General features: G+C 39.6%; 1 protein-coding gene across 1 annotated transcript in view; it reads right to left on the bottom strand.

Annotated features, from left to right (window-relative positions):
* LOC134628857 (B-cell receptor CD22-like) overlaps positions 1-20,876 on the bottom strand; it is a 28,568-nt gene extending 7,692 nt beyond the window's left edge. Inside the window, exons 1-7 of the mRNA XM_063475643.1 lie at positions 20,601-20,876; positions 11,520-11,689; positions 9,716-9,805; positions 2,876-2,889; positions 2,202-2,462; positions 1,663-1,923; positions 1,127-1,387 (exon numbers count right to left, since the gene is read on the bottom strand). Coding sequence (XP_063331713.1) covers positions 1,127-1,387; positions 1,663-1,923; positions 2,202-2,462; positions 2,876-2,889; positions 9,716-9,805; positions 11,520-11,689; positions 20,601-20,876 — 1,333 coding nt within the window. The remainder of the gene's footprint in view (positions 1-1,126; positions 1,388-1,662; positions 1,924-2,201; positions 2,463-2,875; positions 2,890-9,715; positions 9,806-11,519; positions 11,690-20,600) is intronic.
* Between the last annotated feature and the right edge of the window lie 1,067 nt (positions 20,877-21,943).

Raw genomic sequence — 21,943 nt, 5'->3', positions numbered from 1 at the left:
CATGAATAAGGAAAGCCTTGACAGCAGACAGTGGGACTCCTGCCATATTCTGTTTAACCAAACAGGCAAGTTTAACAGTTACAGGTGCAGCCAGTATTTTATTTTTAATATATTTAAATTATCTTTGTAAATCAAGTTGCAGGCCTGGTTTTCTGAACTCATTAATGACTAATTTGAGATATATGGCCCTCACAGGACAGACACCATGCAAACATATGCTTTTAAAGATGATATGTTTAAAAGCATATTATCTTTATGCTTTGCTCTTTTGTAGATTCAAAAGAGCAAAGTTTTTAAAATCAGCTCTGGTTTAATTATCTGTAGCAGCGCTATGAGTCCATAGAACACTGAAGGGGAAACGTTTTGGCAAAATAAATACTTGTACATGTGTACGTTTAACTAGTAATACAGTTCTATCTGTGCTGAGGTATTTTGACAGTGATCTGTTATTATATATTCTAGTGCCATCCAATAATTAGCCATAGCGCATGAATAGATAGATAGATAGATAGATAGATAGATACTTTATTAATCCCCAAGGGGAAATTCAAGGTTCCAGCAGCTTAAGAACACCACACACACAGCATTCACTACAATGTACCAGGATGATACACAACAATCAACAAAACAACATATACTAAATCTAAATCAATCTAAATCTAAATCAATCTAAATCAACAGTAGCAAAGCGTATAATATACTGGGGATGCAGTCCTGTTTGAAGTGTGTGTCAGGATAATAATGCAATGGTGCAACAGTGCAAGGTTAAAATCTAGTAACCAACAGTAAATGTGTGCATATGTCAACATGTACAATAAAATGTAAGCACAGTAATTTAACAGTTCTAATATAAATATATGGGCAAATAATATAAAAAAAAAAAAAAAAAAAAAAAAAAACCCAGCAGTAGTATAAGAATTATGACATCAGTGCAAGTCAGATACAATCATTGGTCAAGAATGACATATATGGACAATAAAAAAAAAAAAAAAAAAAAAAATGTAAACATGGTAATATAACAGTTCTAGTATAAATAACAGTTCTAGTATAAATAATGTAGATTGTGCCTGACTTTTTGACTGCACTCCTTTCTGAGTGTATCCAGTATGTGTGTATAAATGGTTACCTGGCACAATGGTCTGCTGTAAGGTGGAGTTATGACGTCCCAGCTTGTTCTGGGCAACACAGTAATAACTCCCACTGTGTTCAGGTCTGAACTTGGTGACTGTGAAGTTTTGTCCAAATGCTTTTGGTAAATTTTCATCCTCCTTGTACCAGGTGTAATTAGCTGCTGGGTTAGCATCACTGCTACAGGTCAGAGTCACTGAACTGCCCTCCACTATCTCAGCAGAGGGACTCACTGACACAGAGGGAAGCTTTGGAGCATCTGGAGGAGAAATAAGGAGAATGACAACATGGTTGGTTATAAATATACTCAAGTCTTTACAGGCTTCTCACAACGCTACAAAAATTATGAAAAGGTAGAATGTAGAAACCTTCCTATTTCCTTGTGAAACTTCCTTATATTGGGATAATCACATCATTGTGCAGTAAAGCTGTTTTCACTCTTCATGATGATGAATTAAATCTTCTCTCTAAAGTTGATGTTAACTGTTCAACTGAGAACAAAGAATTTACAGCTTATAAATGTATTTTACTCACATTTCACATCAATAGTTTTGCTTTCAGATCTCTTTTGTCCCAGGTTATTATCAGCTGTACAGTAATACTTTCCAGAGTCAGAGGGCAGGATGGAGCTGAAAACATGTTGGTTTTGGTAACTGAGAGGATTGATGACATCCTCCTTGTACCAGGTGTAACTAGCTGCTGGGTTAGCATCACTGCTACAGGTCAGAGTCACTGAACTGCCCTCCACTATCTCAGCAGAGGGACTCACTGACACAGAGGGAAGCTTTGGAGCATCTGGAGGAGAAATAAGGAAAATGACAACGTGGTTGGTTATAAATATACTCAAGTCTTTGCAGGCTTCTCACAATGCTACAAAAATTATAAAATAATTACATGTAGAAACCTTACTTATTTCCTTGTCAAACTTCCGTATATTGTAATAAACAGACATCATTGTGCAGTAAAGCTGTTTTCACTCTTCATGATGATGAATTAAATCTTCTCTCTAAAGTTGATGTCAAATGTTCAATCGAGATCAAATAATTTACAACTTATAAATGTATTTTACTCACATTTCACATCAATAGTTCTGCTTTCAGATCTCTTTTGTCCCAGGTTATTATCAGCTGTACAGTAATACTTTCCAGAGTCAGAGGGCAGGATGGAGCTGAAAACATGTTGGTTTTGGTAACTGAGAGGATTGATGACATCCTCCTTGTACCAGGTGTAACTAGCTGCTGGGTTAGCATCACTGCTACAGGTCAGAGTGACTGAACTGCCCTCCACTATCTCAGCAGAGGGACTCACTGAAACAGAGGGAAGCTTTGGAGCATCTGGAGGAGGAAACATAAGAATCATGACATGGTCATAAAAAAATTTTTTTTTATAAATGTATATTCTAAAAAGAAACTTCCTAAAACTTCCTAAAAGAAAGGCCTGTGACTAAACTAACATACAGACACATTCACGTAAATAAAGAAAAATTAAATATAATTCCTTTAATGAAAGAAAAAGTAGCGAACTTACACACTGTTGGAGAAGGGAATGTCTCATATCCTTTCACAGCGCAGTAAAAACTGTCTACAGAATCAAATGTGTTCAGCTGTAAATGTTGTTCATCTGATGAAAGTTTGTGTCCATTCCTGTACCAGATGTAGGAAGATTGATCAGGTAGCTGACAGTTGTTGTGACATGTCAGCTCTGTCCAGTTAGAATAAGAGTTTACTGCTGATCTCCTCACATGTACCTGGAGCTGTGGATCTGGGAGTAAAAAAACAATGACATTATGTCAGAAATATCTCAACATATGCACAAATACACATGGAAATGTTTGAAGTGACTTCCAGTGAAATATTTTTTACCTGTAACAGTCAAAGTGACTCCAGGTGTTGGGTCTGTTCCCACAAACCCCGCTAGTTCTAGAGACTTATTCATCATGAAAGAAAAACAAGGCAACAGCGTTCGATCGATTACTTGCGCAAGGGAGGCCTTTGGTCAAGAACCAGCTCTTGGAGCTCACGCTCCTAACCTGTCTCCAGCCCAAAGTCCTTCAAAGAGCAGCTTCCCTCGCAGCTATTTATTGAGAGACAGTTCACACAATAGTTTACAACACGTACCTCCCTACAACACGTTTTTATGCTCCAAATTATTTCTATGTAATATATTCTTAGCCATGCACCTCTTGCTCGACAATTTCAGTGCAGGCATCATTTATACACAGGCTTCTGTCATATCATTCATGTCAGTCAATTCATATTGTTGTAAAAGTACATAATTAACAAATGTATTAGGAATCATCTTAGTTCGCATTGATCTTATACAAGGTAAAATTCATCCTATACATAAGCAAATCAAATGTCAACAGTCCAAAAACAGGAATTAATATTTCCAAAAGAAGATGCCACCAAGGACCAGACATTAACCAAGTTATCCAGCCTTGTGGTGCATCTACTCCTGTCATGTGATTCATTATGTATTCCTGCAAGTAAACAACTGAATGTAACAGTCAAACAAGAAGAATCAACATTCTCAAAAAATCATATGTCACTACAATCCAACTGTATACAGACATAGACATTCAAACACATCAGTTGACTTTATCGTTTGTCCATGTGGCTCTCAGCTAACTTCAAAGCTGTAGCCTGGTCAACACCCTTCTTTATGACTCCTATCAACCCCCCAAATCTTCTCACTGTAGGCATCCTGTGGGGGTTAGAGTCAACTAGTAAATTATCCGCATTTACAACTCTTCTCCTGTCCTGTTGTCACCACAGGAAAAGCTTTGTAAAGGAAATTGGATCAAGGTGTTTTGATCTTCTTGGCTCAAAGCCTTAACCAGCTTAGCGAAGTGTTCATGATGTAAATGTAGACAAAAGGCTTCTCTGTTTGCATTCTTCTTGCAGAGGACACAAAGAATAGGTGATGTTGTACAAATTCCATGGTACTTGGACTAATCCATTGCCCTTCATACACATAGGCAACTGGCCTCTTTCCAGTTCATTTAGCTGTTCAATGTCCTGCAGCGAGTCAGATACTTTGAGTCAGACTAGCAGGTCTGTCGTATCAGAGCAGTTCACCTTCCCAGCTACTGGTGAATCAACCGTCCATTCAGGTTCAGAAGTTGAAAAGTTGGCAGTGTCCCAAGTATGTTTACTCCTGGATGTGTTGCCAAGGCAACCAAACAAACTGTCTCACTCTTAGTGATGCTATATGGCCACAGTCCAGAAGAATGTGTAGCCAGTGGCATCACAAGCATAACCCATTGGTCTCGTTCTTTATGTGAGTGGTTGTGTTCACAAACTGCCACCAGTAGTTGTTGAAGACCCAATGCGGGTACTGGGTGTGGTTTGCTCTGTCCCAGTGCGCTCCTGTCATCCCACTCTGGGTCCACAGGCACAAGAAGGCGAACAGCACATTCCCAGCCATTCTAAGTTGGGTTCAGGATCCGTTGGTTTCTTCACCAGGATTGAGATGAGAGGTCCTAGAGATATACTCCCCCCTTTGTACCGCTGGCCTTTTCACCATCACCCAGAGTCGGCCAGGAAGTGTGTTACCTTCTTGCAGTGCGCTTGATGTATCCAAGTATTCCTTTCAGCAATCTTCACTGCTGTGGTCGTCGTCAGCAGCATCCGATAGGAACCTTTCCACCATGGACTGGACCAGCACTTCCTCTCCATGGCCTTATCAACATCCAATCTCCAGACTTCAGACTCTGCTCCTGCGGAGAAACAGAATCATCTGGCAGATCATTTGTTCTCAAGACTTCTTTATTTTTAAACATTTTAAGCATCTAATCTGCTAATATGCTCTCTCTTCTGCTTGTCTATCATCACTACAGAAGACTAGACTCTAAATGCTCTAACATATATAATCTCAACGAGTCAGACCATTCTCTGTTGGAGTAATCCTCATGTACATTCATATACATCTTAACTAATTCTATACCATTTAACCATGTCCTACGTCTCTTCCTAAGTCTTAACTTTACTATTCCATTAGTTCTCTCTACCAACCCTGCACTTTGTGGGTGATATAAACAATGATGTTTTAATGTTATCCCTAGATGTTGTGCCATTAATCCAATCACTTCATTTACAAAATGTGAACCATTATCACTAAACAATACTCATAGTTATTACAGCTGGACAGTCCTATAGTCCATGTGAGTAACTTGTAATGGGTGACTGGGTCTAGGGAATTTCCCTCTCTTAGGTCTCAAATTACCCCGAGAATTGTGCTTGAACATATCATACATGACCTACAAAAAAGTTTTTTAAGGGTATTTAATCTTAAAGTATAAACTACTCATTATCTCCCTCCTGTTGCGACATGGCAAAGCCCATGGCGCAAAATAGCAACAGTCTTATACAAATTCTTAGGCAGTATTGGTTCATCACACAGATAACAAACACCATCCTGCAAACTCGCTCCTTCTGTAGATCACAATTGTTTCCCTGCAGTAGGTCAGTGGCCCTGCATGTCTACCAGTGCATCCCGCATAATAGCCAACGTCTGCTGGCATTGCACTGCTAAAACGTTAACAACATGTTCTCCTAAAGTTGCCTCTTTCGCGATCTTATGTGCAAAAGCATTCTCTAATGCAACCGGATCTTTCCCTCACATGTGTGCTACACATTTACAAACGGCAATTCTACTGGGTAAAAACTCTGCCTCCAGCAGATTTTGCAAGAGTTTGGCGTGTTCTACAGGTTTCCCTGTAGAGGCTGTCACACCTCGTCTCACCCACTGTACTACAAAGAAATGTACTGTAGCAAATGCATACTGGCTATCAGTGTATATTGTCACATCTTGTTTCTCTGCAGCTTTACACGCTTCCGTTAAAGCTACTATCTCTGCTGCTTCAGCAGACATAGAACCTGTTAGTTGTCCTGCACAGATAACTTTCTCACTGTCTACTACAGTAAAACCTGGTTTAGCCTGTCCCTCTGCTGTTGTAAAACTCAAACCATCAACAAACCAAACCTTTCCCTCACCAAGTGGCACATCTGTTAAGTCATCCCTCGGCTTACACCCCTCTCTACGCGCTGTCTACACTCATGAGAAGCGCCCTCTTCTTTTGTTGACAAAAAGGGTTGACGTAACAGTAACATTAAAGACAAGCGTTTTGTAGGTGACAGAAATATAATTTTAGTCTGCAGTAGTAGACATCTACCTCGTGTGGAACTAACAGTGTCAAAAAGGTGAAAAACTATATCCTGAAACATTGTACAGCTTAAGCTGCTGCACATACTGATCTCACGCATGGAAGTAAAGCACAAGCAACTAGAGCTAATCTGGTAGGATAGTAAGTTACTGGCTTCACTTGTGGAAAAAGTGGTGTTAGGTATTTCGCAGTCACCTGGCATTTGTGCTGTTCACAGAACCACAAGTCCATCGCTGGACCTCCTCTGCGCTGTCACTTTTTGGAGCCTGGCACGCTCCCTCAGGTTCAAACGATTCAACGTTGCTGAAGATTTTAAAGGCAGAGCACGTCGTACACCTTAGTTGTCTTCCTCAACGTCAACATCGAAACTCTTTTATCTCATTTAAGATTTTGCTGTGCAGAGTCTCCTCATCACAATCCCCTGGAAGCTCAGTAGCACAGCTCTCTGTGCTGAAGGTAATCTCCGATCCTTCTGAAGCCTCTCTCCAGGCCTCAGCTTCCATCTTGTGGACGATCCTCTCAGTCACTCCTTCTCGTCATGGCACCTCACGACATCTGCAAATTAAAATGACACCCCTCTCGCCACATGGCTTCCGCCATGTGTCAACTCCCCAATGAGACATGTACAAGAATGTTGCACAGTCTCCCTAAAACAATCTCCAGGGTTTGTCCCTTGGAGCAGCTTCACTCCAACCTGTAACCCTGTGTTAAAACATCAGTCAGCAATTAAATATTTAGCTTGTTTAACTCCCAGCTCCACCTGGAGCCTGTATCCTGGAAGACAACGTCTGTTAAATCAAACTTCACATTTTCAACCAACTATAGATCATAAGAGTAATAAAGTATTCAGCATAAAAGACAAATATCATGTGCAGGTTTTCTCCAGTCATTAAATCACTATTATTATTATCATAATTTGTCCCAAATCATGAATCATCCCAATTTATTCCACAATTTAATCGGTGACTTTCCTTAAGTTTGTCACTTCACTCATTTTTATCACTGTGAGCTCAATAGTGGCCAGCTAATGAGCCCCATATTCAACTATTCTGTAACCACTGCACATTTGTTCAATTGTCACTTGTCTGTCTATGCTGAATCCTTTACAAGCACTCTTAAAGAAAAACAAACATTAGCCAAACACACGGTTTGTCCTGGTTGTCAGGTGTTGGTCATCCAGATTCCAGAGATGCTGTAAAAAAGAAGTAACACTGGTTTCAAACACAGTGTCACACTGTATTCACTTCTCCCTTATAACACTCATATTTTCTCCAACACAGTGTAAGTTAATCACCAATACACAGCCTGTAACTACAGTTTTCTTCACACAAAATCTCAGTAATCCTGTGATAGAAAAACATCATTAAGATGTGTCCTGCTATAAATCACATGATCAAATCACATGATTAACCATCTACTGTAAAAAGAAAGGTAAATGTTAGCGCTGCGCATTTGTATACACTCTTTCTCACAGTAATTTCTGTAAGCAACACAAGTTAGTGAATAACACACCCATGGTGAATTCACAGACACAGAAAATTTTAAACTAAAAAGGTTAAATTTGCAGAGTTCACATAGTCGTGTGACCCAAATTTCCTCCTGTGGTCTCCTTCTGTTCCTGCAACAGAAGACACACACAGAGATACGTCCACACCTTTGTCAGGTGGGGGTTAACTTCACACAATGGTGTTAAGTCAGTCAGTCTTGTCAGCTTTTGTCAGTCAGTTTTTTCCACTCATTTTTTATTTGCTAATAGTAGAACCCTTCTTGACGCAATAAGTTTCTACTGCCAGCAATGACGTCATTTCAAAAAAGAAGAAGAAAAACTTTAGAAGCGGATTACATCGCTGAATCCTTTTTGGCAGGGACTTGTTTTCTGATTGTCCCAAATAAGTGGCTTTCTCCCAAGCCCATTTTAATTTTTGGAGAAGCTCACTTTCGCAACAGTTTTGTCGACGACGAGTCGTATAGCGCTTCTGTTCTAATCGTGCATCTCTGCTCAAACAAAGATCATCAACCAAAACTTTCAGTGCACCATGAAAGTAACAAAATAAAAAGAAAGGAAAGAAAATAAAGGAAAGCAAAGGAAAGAAAGGCCTTGTTAAGTCATGACACGTGTTTTTCATGCCAGGGGGATAAATTGTAACAACCCATTTGGCAGGCTCAACTTAATAACAAAAGACAAATCAACAGCTAGATCAATCTCAAACATTCATCCAACCAGCCACACACAACATACAGCATAACCCTGTTGTCTCATCACATAATAAGTTTCTTCTCATGTAACCAAATGTGTGCCATGGTAAAACTTCTTCACACACCAGAAACTCACAATCAGCTCACTCAGCTCACTCATTTAAGACCCCTCATCAGCATTCTGTTTTCCTCTATGATGCAACCATCTGTCCTCCTATAATATTCAGTCCACTAGTCTATGTATCACTTTCATCTTACTAGTGACTTGGACAAGATGACAAACAGAATCTCATGCTTAAGATGCTGTCTGGTCTTCATGAGTATCATTTATTGTGTATATGCATGTAGGGTTAGTATAGTTGATGTATTTTCTGTATGTTTTTGTGTTCCTCTCTCATCACATTTTCATTATTCTCATCACTGCTTAAAACAACACACATCTCTCTCTCTCTCTCTTAAAAACAGAAAGTACATTACAGCTGTTTCAGGCTGAGAAACACCAAACACTCTTCGTGCTATCATTCACCACACAACTACGTTATTTCTTTGTCCACTGGGCAGGTGACCTGCAGAATCACGTCTGCCCCAGCTGGATACCTTCACACACACCGTGACGTCAGACACACTCACCATCGCTTCTGCTTTAGAGCACAATTTCACTTCATTCTTCAACGATCCACACACCACGTTCTGCCCAATAAAAACTTTGCAGTGTATTTCATCCTCTTTCAAGGCAGACTTCTTTTAAGTTTGCAACTGGCAACGCGACTTACACCAAAACCCAGGCTACGTGTACACAACAGGTCACCGAATTCCATTAACACCGCTTAGGTTAACTTCTGTGCTGCTGCGTTCACTTACTGGCACTCACACACATATACGCTCATTCACACTCTTTTTAGGCCTATAACCTCCCTAACCGCGGCGAGCTCTTTCCTCCTTACCATTGGTGGAGAAACCATACACTCAACGCCCTTAACTGCGGAGAACCTTTTTTTATCTTTATAGAGCTCTATCCTCCTTTCGGTGGAGAAACCGTCCTTACCCTCCTTCTATTCGGTGGAGAAACCTCTTTAAACCTCCTTAAATAAATCAAAAAGATAAAACAAAAACAAAAACACTGGCGGAGAAACCAGGCAGCTTGCGTCTACACGCACAGCTTGCGCACTCACGTACCTGCTTTAACGCACGGGCACGTAGCCGCTCCCTAAGGCCTTCTGTACTCACTGTTCGTGTTGTTTCCGTTCATGGGAAGAGTCTCTGGTTCCCGTCAATCGCCATCCATCCCGTGGGGAGTTCAGGCGCAAACTGTCCGGCCTGGAACAAAGCAAAGTACCAGGGCTTTCGTCAATCGTCCCAGACGATGGCTGCTAGCAGACTGCGGTGGCGTCCTCTCCCTCCCCTCGCGGTGGAGGCGATGTGTTGGGATCCGGCTCGAAGGACCAAATAAATGTTGGGTCTGTTCCCACAAACCCCGCTAGTTCTAGAGACTTATTCATCATGAAAGAAAAACAAGGCAACAGCGTTCGATCGATTACTTGCGCAAGGGAGGCCTTTGGTCAAGAACCAGCTCTTGGAGCTCACGCTCCTAACCTGTCTCCAGCCCAAAGTCCTTCAAAGAGCAGCTTCCCTCGCAGCTATTTATTGAGAGACAGTTCACACAATAGTTTACAACACGTACCTCCCCTCTTAACCCCCCTTGGTTACAAAGATGAGGCACTGTATGTATATGTGTGTGTGTGTGTGTGTGTGTATGTAGGTGCCCTCCTGCTGATCAAAGGGTCATAAACCCTAAAAGCAGGGGGAACATCCTTGGTCATAAAGAGGGTAGTCTCCCCCACACCCAATTTATGGTTTACCATAGGTAACACAGTGAAACCATACAAAGGGCAGGAAGCTCTACCAAACATCAAACAGACCTCCACAAGGATGTTCCCTGTGATAAAACACCTCAGCCTCACAGTTAAACAATGTAGAAATGGATGGCAAGCATAAAAATGACAAACATTTAAGAATCCACTCTAACACCAGGTGATCCAGTATATTTCCCTCCTGGATCATTTGTTATGAGCATGAACTTGTACTCAGCTGAGTCGCTCTCTCTCATGTCTGTGATTCTCAGAGTGCAGTCGTTGTTTTCACACTGATACTGAACACGATCTATGTACTCTGACTCTGTTTTTAGATCCACAGGTTCATTATTTTGGACTTTAGTAAACCAGAACATTTTCTGGATTCTTGTATTTATGTCATTTATAGTCGATAGGTATCTGAAGGTGGAGTGTATTTCTGCTGTTGATCCTTTGAAGGCGCAGACCTGAGTAGAAGTGTAAGTCACCACTGTAACACAGAGCACATTAGAGAAAAATCAGAAAACAGGCTTATTTATATTCACTTTCATAGATCTGAATTCAGTTTCTAAGATTCCATTTAGACATGTTTCATAGAGAACAAGATAGAATACAACATAATACTGTTCTTTAAAGTGAGACTGGAACCCGTCAGGAATCTCATATATGTTTGCAAAATGTTTAAACTGAAAAAGACCCTATTACAATGAATATTGTGTCCAATAATGTCCCAAATGTCTGTAAATAAGTGAGAGGGGACAATAGTGGGATTATTTTAATCATAATTAAAAAATTATAATAAAAATTTACAGGTGCAGGGAAAGCATTCCACCTCTGTCCTCTCCTGGCCACCTGGCCATCTACCAGTATATCAAAAGCCAGGATGGTCCACTTGGGAAAATAAATCTGTTGGGCATTTTTCTTGGTCTTCAGATAATAATTCTAAATGCTACAGTGCTGGAAAGGACGGGCAAAAAAAGGGGGAAAACAGAGAGAATTGTAGAAAGACTGGCAATAAATTTTAATCTAGTCCCTAATTTGCAAGATTTTGTTTGTTAACAACAAGCTATGGGATGAACATATCAAGAATTTTTATTATTCTGAAAAGAAACTTACCATCTACAACCAAAATATTTTCAGTGTGATATGAATCAGGAGATAAAGGGTCCCCGTAACCACACCTGTACTGTCCCGTGTCAGACTTGGTCAGATGTCTGATGGTTGCTTGAAGTTCAAACGCAGATCCTTTTGTGTCTTCAATGCTGTACCTGCCATTCTGAACTTTGTCATTAGTTGTGTCAATGAAGATATTTCCTTCTTTCTCACACGGATTCTTACAAAGGAACTTCCTCTGTGCATGGACAGCAGTGGCACATGGAAATGAGATTTCTTCTCCCTCACTCTGTGCACGGGAGACTCCAGAGTTTTTAGCAATTTCTGTAAAATAGATGAACATCCATGAATTATATAATAAATAATTAAAGTGACTGAGTTTAAATAGGTCTGTATTTAGCCTGAGAGTTTATGGAGATATGAGAGTAGGTGAATGGTTTCACAATTTTGACTTCAGTGACTTTTAGTAGAAACTCACCATTTGAAACTCTGACCTCCAAGTCTGAGTATGAATCTGGAGCTGAAGATTTACCCAAACCAAACCGGTACATTCCTGAGTCAGACTTTCTCATATTTGTGATGGTAAAGCTCAGCCTTCCTCTTCCTGAAGCTGCATCTTTGTATTCAATGCTGAATCTGCCGCTCTGAGCTGTGGTTTCATCTGTATTAATGAGGATGTTTTCTGCTCGCTCACATTTTTCCTTGCAGAAGAACTTTGTGTTTCCAGACACAGTGACGAGAATATAGAGTGATAAATCTTCTCCTTCACGTACAACCCAAATGCTGGCAGACCCAGCTGTACCTGTTGGACAAGATTTTCACTGTGAATAGCCAGCTCGTTCTCAAAGCAAAACATAAGAAAGACAAAATATGATCTATTAGTTATGAATTTTCATCAGTACAACTTGTATAATAAAAATATTTAGGGGGAAACTGTCAGACGTCCTGTGTATTTAAGAAATACACTTCTGATGGGAATATTGAGCCAGGTTACATAGAAATGAAACTTTAAATGTCATGAAGTGCTGTGTGTGGCTGGCACGTAGGTCAGGACTCAAATGTAAGATTATCAGGCTGGACTGAACAACAGCTTCATTGCTGGAAAATAAAAACTAAATCCAACTTAACAGATACTCATGGATACAAACACTGCAGGCTCTAAACAAATGAGGCACAGAGCAAGAGGGAGATCAAAACAACGGACAGAGTGAGAGAGCCAATATACAGGAGAGAATCAGGACAGAGAGTCTTACATTTGGGTCCTAACCCACCTGCCTGCCACATCTGGGGAAAACAGCTGAAAAAATCTAACTGACGAGACTTTGGAAGCAAAATTGAACACAATGTACACGGGACAAGAGACTGTCAAAATAAATTAGGAAGTGTGAGAAACACAAAATGAGAGTCTGACTAAAAACAAAGAGAGAGCGAGAGACAGAGGGAGATATGACTGGGGAAACTAATAGGTAAATAAACATGGAGAAAAGAATAACTAACACAGGAAACTAGAAAGAGGACGGGAACACAGGGGGAGGAATGAATGAGTGAGAGAATGAGAAAGAAGAGAAAAAGAAAGGAAAAAAAATAATAAAATAAATAATACATTTTTTATAATAAAAAATGTTAAAAGATTCAGCTCCTTTTCTAAAGGATGTTGCTTTTATTAAGATTACATCACAGGAGAAACTCTGTATTTTCTACTAGTAAATACTGAAGTTGAACTAATAATATATTCCAAACTAAGTTGTGTGTATGTGTGTATATATGGATACAGAGAGAGAGAAAGAGAATTTGTGCATCTATACAAGTCGATAATGAGATTGTGTTAATCACTATTCCATGAATGTTCAGTGCTATATTTTGAGCTTTGATGCTAAACAGTTTATCACCCTACATTTTAAAGATAATAAAAACCCAAATCACAAAAAGTTGGGACAGTGTGGAAAAACAAATAAAAGAAGAAAGTACTGATTTCTAGATATACTTTGACTTATAATTCATTGCAGACAATATGAACACAAAATATTTCATGTTTTGTCTGATCAGCTTCTTTCATTTGTACATATACATCCTTTCCTGTCATTCAGACCTACAACACATTCCAATAAAGGTTGAGACAGGAGCAATTTAGGGCTAGTAATCAGTTGAATTGGTTAAATAACGAATTGATTTGAAACAGGTGACGTCAACAGGTAATTGTACTTATGCTTTGGTTCAAAAGCAGCATCCAAGAAAGGTCTAGTCCTTTAGGAGCAAAGATGGGCCGAGGATCGCCAGTTTGCCAACAAATACGTGAGAAAATTATTGAAATGTGTAAAAATAATGTTCCTCAAAGAAAGAAATGAAGAGATTTAGATATTTCACCTTCAACAGTGCATAACATAATTAAAAGATTCAAGGAATCTGGAGGAATTTCAGTGCGTAAAGGACAAGGGCAAAACCCAAAGCTGAACAACCATGATCTCTGATCCCTCAGGCGGCACTGCATCAAGAATCATCATTCATCTATGAGCGATATCACTACTTGGGCTCAGCACTACTTTGGCAAACCTTTGTCAAGTACCACAACACGTAGTTACATACACAAATGCCAGCTGAAACTGTACTGTGCCAAAAGGAAGCCCTATGTTAACAGTGTCCAGAAGCGCCGTCGACTTCTCTGGGCTCGGAGGCATCTGGGATGTGAAATGTGGTCAGATAAATCAGTATTTCAGGTATTGTTTGGGAGAAATGGACCAAAGAAGAAAAGGATCATCCAGACTGTTACCAGCAACAAGTCCAAAAGCCGGGCTCTGTCAACAGTACAGAATCTGCATCAGTGCCCTTGGCAAAGGTAACTTGTATTTCTTTGATGGCACCATCACAGTGATTTTGGAGGACAACATGCTGCCTTCAAGAAGACATCTTTTCCAGGGAAGCCCATATTTCAACAAGACAATGCAAAATCACATTCTACGCACAGGCCCGCACTGTCTCCAATAGAGAATGCGTGTCGCATTTTGAAGCGCAAAATGTGACAACAAAGATCCCGTACTGTTGCTCACCTTAAGACTTGTTTGCAGAAGAACGGGAAAAAGTTACACCTGAAACACTTAATTACTTGGTGTCTTCGATCCCTAAACGTTAAGTGTTGTGAAAAGGAATGGCAACATTACAAAGTGGTAAATGCTTTACTGTTCCAATGTTTTTTTTTACAATGTGTTGCAAGAACCAAAATTGGAATACTGTTTTCATTTTCATTTTCATAACATACCGTCTTTTTCTGATTTGGGGTTGTATGTAAAAACGTTCTTTCTTTCTTTCTTTCTTTCTTTTTTTTTTTTTTTAGAAAACAGTAAAATAGTGGTTGTATAAATATTTTTCCTGCATCACTTCTGTTTGATTTTAGAATAAATACTGTAAAGTAGACCTACCTGTTAAACTGAGAAGGACAAGAAGTCCACAGGTTGCAGCAATTAAACTCATAGCTGTTCCTGTCATCTCAATAAAACATAACTGTTGATTGATAATGTGTATTTGAAGTAAACGAGTCCCAGCAACACCTTTAAATACAATCCACAATGGAGCTGTCTTCAAAGAGCTGTAAAAATTGGCTTTTTTCTGAGGCATGTAGTTAAAAGCAGAAACTGTTAATATACACCGGACTGTAGCCTCTGTATATGTGAATAATTCTGAAAGAGCTCACAAGTGTTTAAGAAGAAGCAAAGTCAAGTCTGAGGAGCAAAATAACGAACATGTTTACAATCCTGCTCTAACATTATGATGAGGAATGGAGAGATGAACCGGTTTTTAAGTAATGTAGTTAAGTCTTTGTTTGATGAGTCAGCCAGGAATCCAGTGGGAACCAGGCCTTGAATGGCCTCGCCCTTCAGAGGATCTCATAACTCCAGGATAAACCTACTCACTCACACACACAGTGATACATAGGCAAGGCAAGGCAATTTTATTTGTATAGCACACTTTCAGCACAAGGCAATTCAAGGTGCTTTACATGATTAAAAGAGAACACAAAACATAAAACACTATAAGAGTAAAATACAATAAACATTTACAAGAAAGCATTTACAATAAAACAATCAAGACAATAATTTATATGAAGATATTAAAACAAACAAGTAGAGAGCCATAATAGGATCAGTTACTCATAAGCAAGTCTAAATAAGTAAGTTTTAATTTTAGACTTAAAAGAGTTCAATGTTTCTGCAGCTTTGTATTCTCCCGGTATTGTATTCCAGATATGAGGAGCGTAGAAACTAAAAGCTGCTTCTCCATGTTTAGTTCTGGTTCTAGGGACGGTCAATAAACAAGAGCTGGAGGACCTAAGTGATCTGGAGGGTTTGTACCATGATAGCAGATCCCTAATGTACTCTGGTGCTAACCCATTCAAGGATTTATAAACTAATAAAAGCACTTTAAAGTCTATTCTCTGGGCTACAGGGAGCCAGTGTAATGACTTTAGAACTGGGGTAATGTGCTCTATTTTCTTAGTTCTAGTAAGAACACGAGCAGCAGTGTTCTGGATCAGCTGCAGTTGTCTAATTGATTTTTTTGGTAAACCTGTCATGATACTATTACAGTAATCAAGGCGGCTAGAGATAAATGCATGGATGAGTTTCTCTAGGTCTCCTTGTGTCATCAGTCCTTTAATCCTGGAAATGTTCCTCAGGTGGTAGAATGCTGACTTTGTTATAGCTTTTATGTGGCCCTGGAGGTTCAGGTCTGAGTCCATTATTACACCTAAATTTCTGGCCTGGTCGGTAGTTTCTAGTTGGACCAGTTTGAGCTGATTACTGATATTTAATCTATCTTTTTTGGGTCCAAAGATAAGTACTTCAGTTTTGTTATTGTTTAGTTGAAGGAAATTATGAGACATCCAGTTGTTAATTTGCTCAATGCATTTATTAAGGGTTTGAATAGGTTCAACATCACCTGGTGACATTGAAATGTAAAGTTGAGTATCGTCTGCATAATTGTGGTAGTTAATATTATAGGTGGTTATAATCTGGCTTAACGGGAGCATGTAAATGCTAAATAAGAGGGGCCCTAGGATGGAACCCTGGGGGACCCTGCATACATACACCAAGTAAGGGGAGACTAAGATTAAATAGAGAGAAATGCAGAGAAGAAGAATGCATTGGCTACCACTTAATGTACCACAGACACGTTTTAAATAAACACGATTTACTGTTATGTATCTGTTATGTCCTGCTTTGAGCTTTTATCTTCTGTGTGAACTGATGTCAGTTGTAAAAGTAAAGTAAATCTTGCAGGCTTTAATTAATCACATCCTTCTGACTCTTGTGAATAATTTTTCTTCCCTTTTTGTTCTTTTCATCTTTTTGTTTGTTAATCCTATACAAAGAGTTCTCCCACTCATTTCACAAGGTCACACCCTTCATCCTTGAAAAGCAGGAGCAGGTGAAGAAGGGCACACTATCCTTGCTGATGTAAGTGGTGCCACCTGCAGGCTAACAGCTCTATAAAAATACTGACTCCAGTGTGTGTATAAGCTAAAAGCAGATTTAATAAATTGGATTAATTAATAATCTTGATGACATAGTAATCTATATTTACTTCACAGTATTATGAGAGAGTGAAGAATTGTCTGCATGACTGAAATTGTACAGTTCTTTGATATACCAATTTTGATTTTGACAAGCAGAATAAAGGACAACTTGTTTCTCTATACCCATTTAACCACATTCATTTAATTTTGAAATGTTATTATATAACAGGAGAACAAATATTATAAAATACACGGTGATGACCATGTTTTCTAATAACAACTGTGTTGATCATGTTTGTTGTTTTACATCTTGAAAAAGGGGGCAACAAAATCTGAGTGAAAGTTAGCACACACTCGTCTATGTCTTGTGAAGCAGTTCTCTTAAAAGCTATTAAAATATTCACACCCAAATCTTTGCTATAGTAAAATATAGATTATATGGCTGATTAGCCACATAACATAACACATATTGGCAAAGATTTAGAAAATATTTCCAATCAAGTACACTTTCTGATGTAAACAAATTTAATCACAGCTCCCGTAGCTGTGGTTCTCTTCAAAACGTGTGATGATGCTCACTGTAAAAGTGGGATTCATTGCACACAGTACTGCCAGACAAGGGTATGTTTATTTGTTGTGATAACAATCAGTTTGCTTGTGTAGCTTTCTAGCTGCCATCCTTCATTTCAGTCCAGTACTGCTCTTCAGTCAGGTCGTGGCATCCTACTCAAATAGGGGAGGCATGTTTAGATGATGGAAATCCACTGTGTTGGTCAGCCTTTCCAGACACCACACCGTGAACCCACTGCTCCACCATTCCCCTGCAGCTGAGCCAAAAACCACACTCCACCACCCCCACTTTCTCAGTGACCCAAACAGAGACCAGAATCAAGCTGTCTTTCCTAATATTGATAGGGTATATAGCGTATATGCAATGAATACAAGCTTAGAACGTTTGTGTTTTATCTGGTTGTGTTGACTGTGGAGTACAATGCAGAGGAATCCTCTAATGTCTCTTCACTGGTTTAAAGATAAAGAGAGAGAGACAGAGAGCATTAAATGAATATTCTCATTAGTATCCCAAAAATCAGATATGTGTTGTAACAAAAAAAAAAAATCACCTCAGGGCTGTAGTAACTTGCTCTTCCTCCATGTCTCTGTGGAGCTGAACTGCTCTGATGTTGGAGTGGAGATGATCTTCCTTGTTTTGGGGGAAGTAAAAAGTGGCATACTGAAGCAGTTCCTGCTCTTCTAGCTCTTCATGAACAGACAGGAACTGTATAGAAAATCTGTGTCAGTTACAAGCTTCACAATCAATGAAAAAAAGTCCATTCACTTATCCAATGATCAGGATGTGAGGTTGGGATGGGGTATCCCAGCTGCCATAAGACAAGAGGGAGGGTACTCTCTTGACAGGTTGCTGTCACAGGGCAAACACATAGAGACACAGACAATCATTCACACTCATATTCACACCTATGGGAAATTTTAGAATTACCAGTTAACCTAAACCCCAGAACCTCATGTCTTTGGACTGTGGGAGGAAGTATCCAGAGTACCTGGAGAGAACCCACAAAGACACTGCGAGAACAGTGGATTCAAACCCAAGACCTTCTTGCTGTGACACAAAAGTGCTCACCACTGTTCCACAATAAAAATGTGTTTACATTAAAGACAGGAGCATGAATTATTTCTCTAAACCAAAATGTTGTTGTGCAGCATAACAATTATATGACTGTTTTCACCTGTTCTCTGTTGTCTGCTATGTCTTCAGTCATCTTCTCAGATGATTCCCTGGAATTCCTCCTTTTCCTGGTTAGGACAATTGGTGATGACTAAAGGTATAACATTTATTATTTCTGAAACTGAACTTTAATAATGTAACAGATTTGCTCACCAAATCCACAAGAATATGGAGAAGACTATGACAGAGAGGAGGCTGACAGACTGGAAGGCAACAACAGTTAATCCAACAGCTTTTAATTTCCATACACCTGTGAAAATAGTAATTAAAGTCAAATGACAGTTAATTGAATGTTACATCATGTTTGTACCGCAATATTATCAAAACAATCAGTAAAACAGCAGATCTGCGTATATCCACGTATACTGGATTGTGGGATATCTTCTCAGTAACTACTCATATAACACAGTCTGTCTCTGTAATAGTGTATCAGTGTTTTGTGGAAGACAGAGCAGTCTGAATCCTTAATAAGTGAAACAAACATAAACAAACACCAGAGGATGAGAACTTCATTTCATTTGTATCCTGTTTTATGTCTGGGTACAGCAAGAGTCGAAGCAAGTGCAAAACGTGGAGGGAAATTTAATATTAAAAAGCCAAAAGTTGCAATCTAAGGTAAATCTCCAAAAATGAGAACAAATTAAAGTCCAGGAATCCATGAAACCTAGTGAACAAGAAAGACAAAGGGGATGAATGCAGATGCTCTGACAATGAAGAAAGGAAACCAGGGGAGTAAAAGCCAGGGAGCAGGAAAATAGAGGGGGCTGGAAAAGTAGTTCAGTGGGTTAAAACTAACCAAAGAGACCTGTAGAGGTTGATCTGGGGAAAGGCAGAGAAGATGCAGTAGAGTTGAACTGGGGGTCAGTGACAGAGACAGCACTTCCCCAGAGGCTGAGGTGGTGAACAATGACAACAAGGTAGAAATGGGGACAAAGCCTGAATGAAGAAGCTCTTGCAAAATTAGACTCTGTTTCAGAAACATGTGATATCTGCCATGGAGTATGAGCTCCAAACGGCTCATCTCCTTAATCCTCCTGAGAACAGCTTCAAGAGGAACAGCTCAAGCAAGGATGTAACCTCAGTGATGAGGATGTACTCATCCTTCACAGGCAGGAATGCTGGTTTGAGCAATGACTCAAGGAGGCCATTTACATGAAAAGGGAAAGACCATCTCAGAATCAAGGAGGGAGCCTAAGGGTGCAACTTTCACCATCTTACAATTCAATCCATTCCCTAATTATGGGTGAGTGGTACTCTTGGCCATTGATCAATTGTCACTCATCATTAATCTTTGATTAGTAATTTATTAACGATCAAGACAATTTGAATATTAATTATCAAAAAACTGACCTCACAGCCCATTGTTTTAAGTGGTGCTAGTTTCAGTCATTATGCAAATGTACTGTTTATAAATTTGGGGTACCCTGCATTCAGATGACATTGAAGAAGTCATGTGAATGAGTGAGGAGCAGTTTCTCCGCTACAAAAGCTAGATCCAAATGAATAGAATCAACTTTTGGGATAAATGCAAAAGATTACCTGGCTCAAGAGTAAATTGCAAAGTGGATATCTGGCGCCCTCTGCTGTTCTTGGCTTCACAGCAATAGATCCCTCTGTGTTCAGGTCCAATGTTAGACATGGTGAAGATTTGACCTGATGCTTTATGTAACTTTTCATATTCCTTGTACCAGGTGTAATTAGCTGCTGGGTTAGCATCACTGCTACAGGTCAGATTCACAGAGCTACCCTCTACTATTTCACCAGAGGGACTCACTGACACAGTGGGAAGCCTTGGACCATCTGGGAAACCGGAAAAAAAATCTAATCAAAATCGCTCCTACAACCCTGAAAATAATTATGTTGAAAGTTTTGGACAAACAAAAAATACTTGCATTTTACATCAATGGATAGAGACATAGAGTTTGCCTGTCCATACAAATTCCGACACTTGCAAAAGTAATTCCCACTGTCCTCAGAACTGATAGAGACAAAGCGATAAACATCCTGTGTTCCTGCTGGCAGTACTTTGTTGTCTTTGTACCAGGTGTAATTAGCTGTGGGGTTAGCATCACTGCTACAGGTCAGATTCACAGAGATACCCTCCACTATCTCAGCAGAGGGACTCACTGACACAGTGGGAAGCCTTGGAGCATCTGTACATGTATGGACATGCATCGAATGGATTGAAATAATTGCAAAAGAGAACTTAATGAGTTTAAAATATAACTCTTAAAGAACTTCATTTCTGTTCTTTATATTAAGATGCCTCACTCACATTTCACATCAATAAAAATGCGTGGTGATGTCTTTGTTCCAATGTTGTTCTTAGTTGTACAGTAATAAGGTCCAGAGTCAGAAGACTGAATGGATGTGAAGGTAAATCGTTTCAAGTAACTAAGACGAGCATGGCCATTCTCCTTGTACCAGGTGTATTTAGCTGCTGGGTTAGCATCACTGCTACAGGTCAGATTCACAGAGCTACCCTCTACTATTTCACCAGAGGGACTCACTGACACAGTGGGAAGCCTTGGAGCATCTACAAAACAGGAAAGAACCAATATACATTTACTGACATCATTTATGCATTGTAAAGAAGTATTGTAAAAGCTTTGCACTGCTAAAAAACGTTTACATTGCACATCAATGTGTAGAGTCATAGAGGTTGCTTGTCCATATATATTCTTGGAATTGCAAGAATAATTCCCGCTGTCCTCAGAGCTGATAGAGCTAAAGTGATAAACATCCTGTTGTCCTCCTGACAGTACTTTGTCGTCTTTGTACCAGGTGTAATTAGCTGTGGGGTTAGCATCACTGCTACAGGTCAGATTCACAAATCTACCTTCTACTATTTCACCAGAGGGACTCACTGACACAGTGGGAAGCCTTGGACCATCTGGGAAACCAGAAAAACAATCTAATCAAAATTACTCCGACAACCCTGAAAATAATTATTTTGAAAGTTTTGGACAAACAAAAAATACTTGCATTTTACATCGATGGATAGAGACATAGAGTTTGCCTGTCCATACAAATTCCGACACTTGCAAAAGTAACTCCCACTGTCCTCAGAACTGATAGAGACTAAGCGATAAACATCCTGTGTTCCTGCTGGCAGTACTTTGTTGTCTTTGTACCAGGTGTAATTAGCTGCTGGGTTAGCATCACTGCTACAGGTCAGATTCACAGAGCTACCCTCTACTATTTCACCAGAGGGACTCACTGACACAGTGGGAAGCCTTGGA

This window comes from Pelmatolapia mariae, linkage group LG6 (genome assembly GCF_036321145.2).
Source record: "Pelmatolapia mariae isolate MD_Pm_ZW linkage group LG6, Pm_UMD_F_2, whole genome shotgun sequence".
Classification (NCBI taxonomy): domain Eukaryota; kingdom Metazoa; phylum Chordata; class Actinopteri; order Cichliformes; family Cichlidae; genus Pelmatolapia; species Pelmatolapia mariae.
The sequence above is the reverse complement of the archived record's forward strand: the minus strand, read 5'-3'. Positions and strand labels throughout refer to the sequence as shown.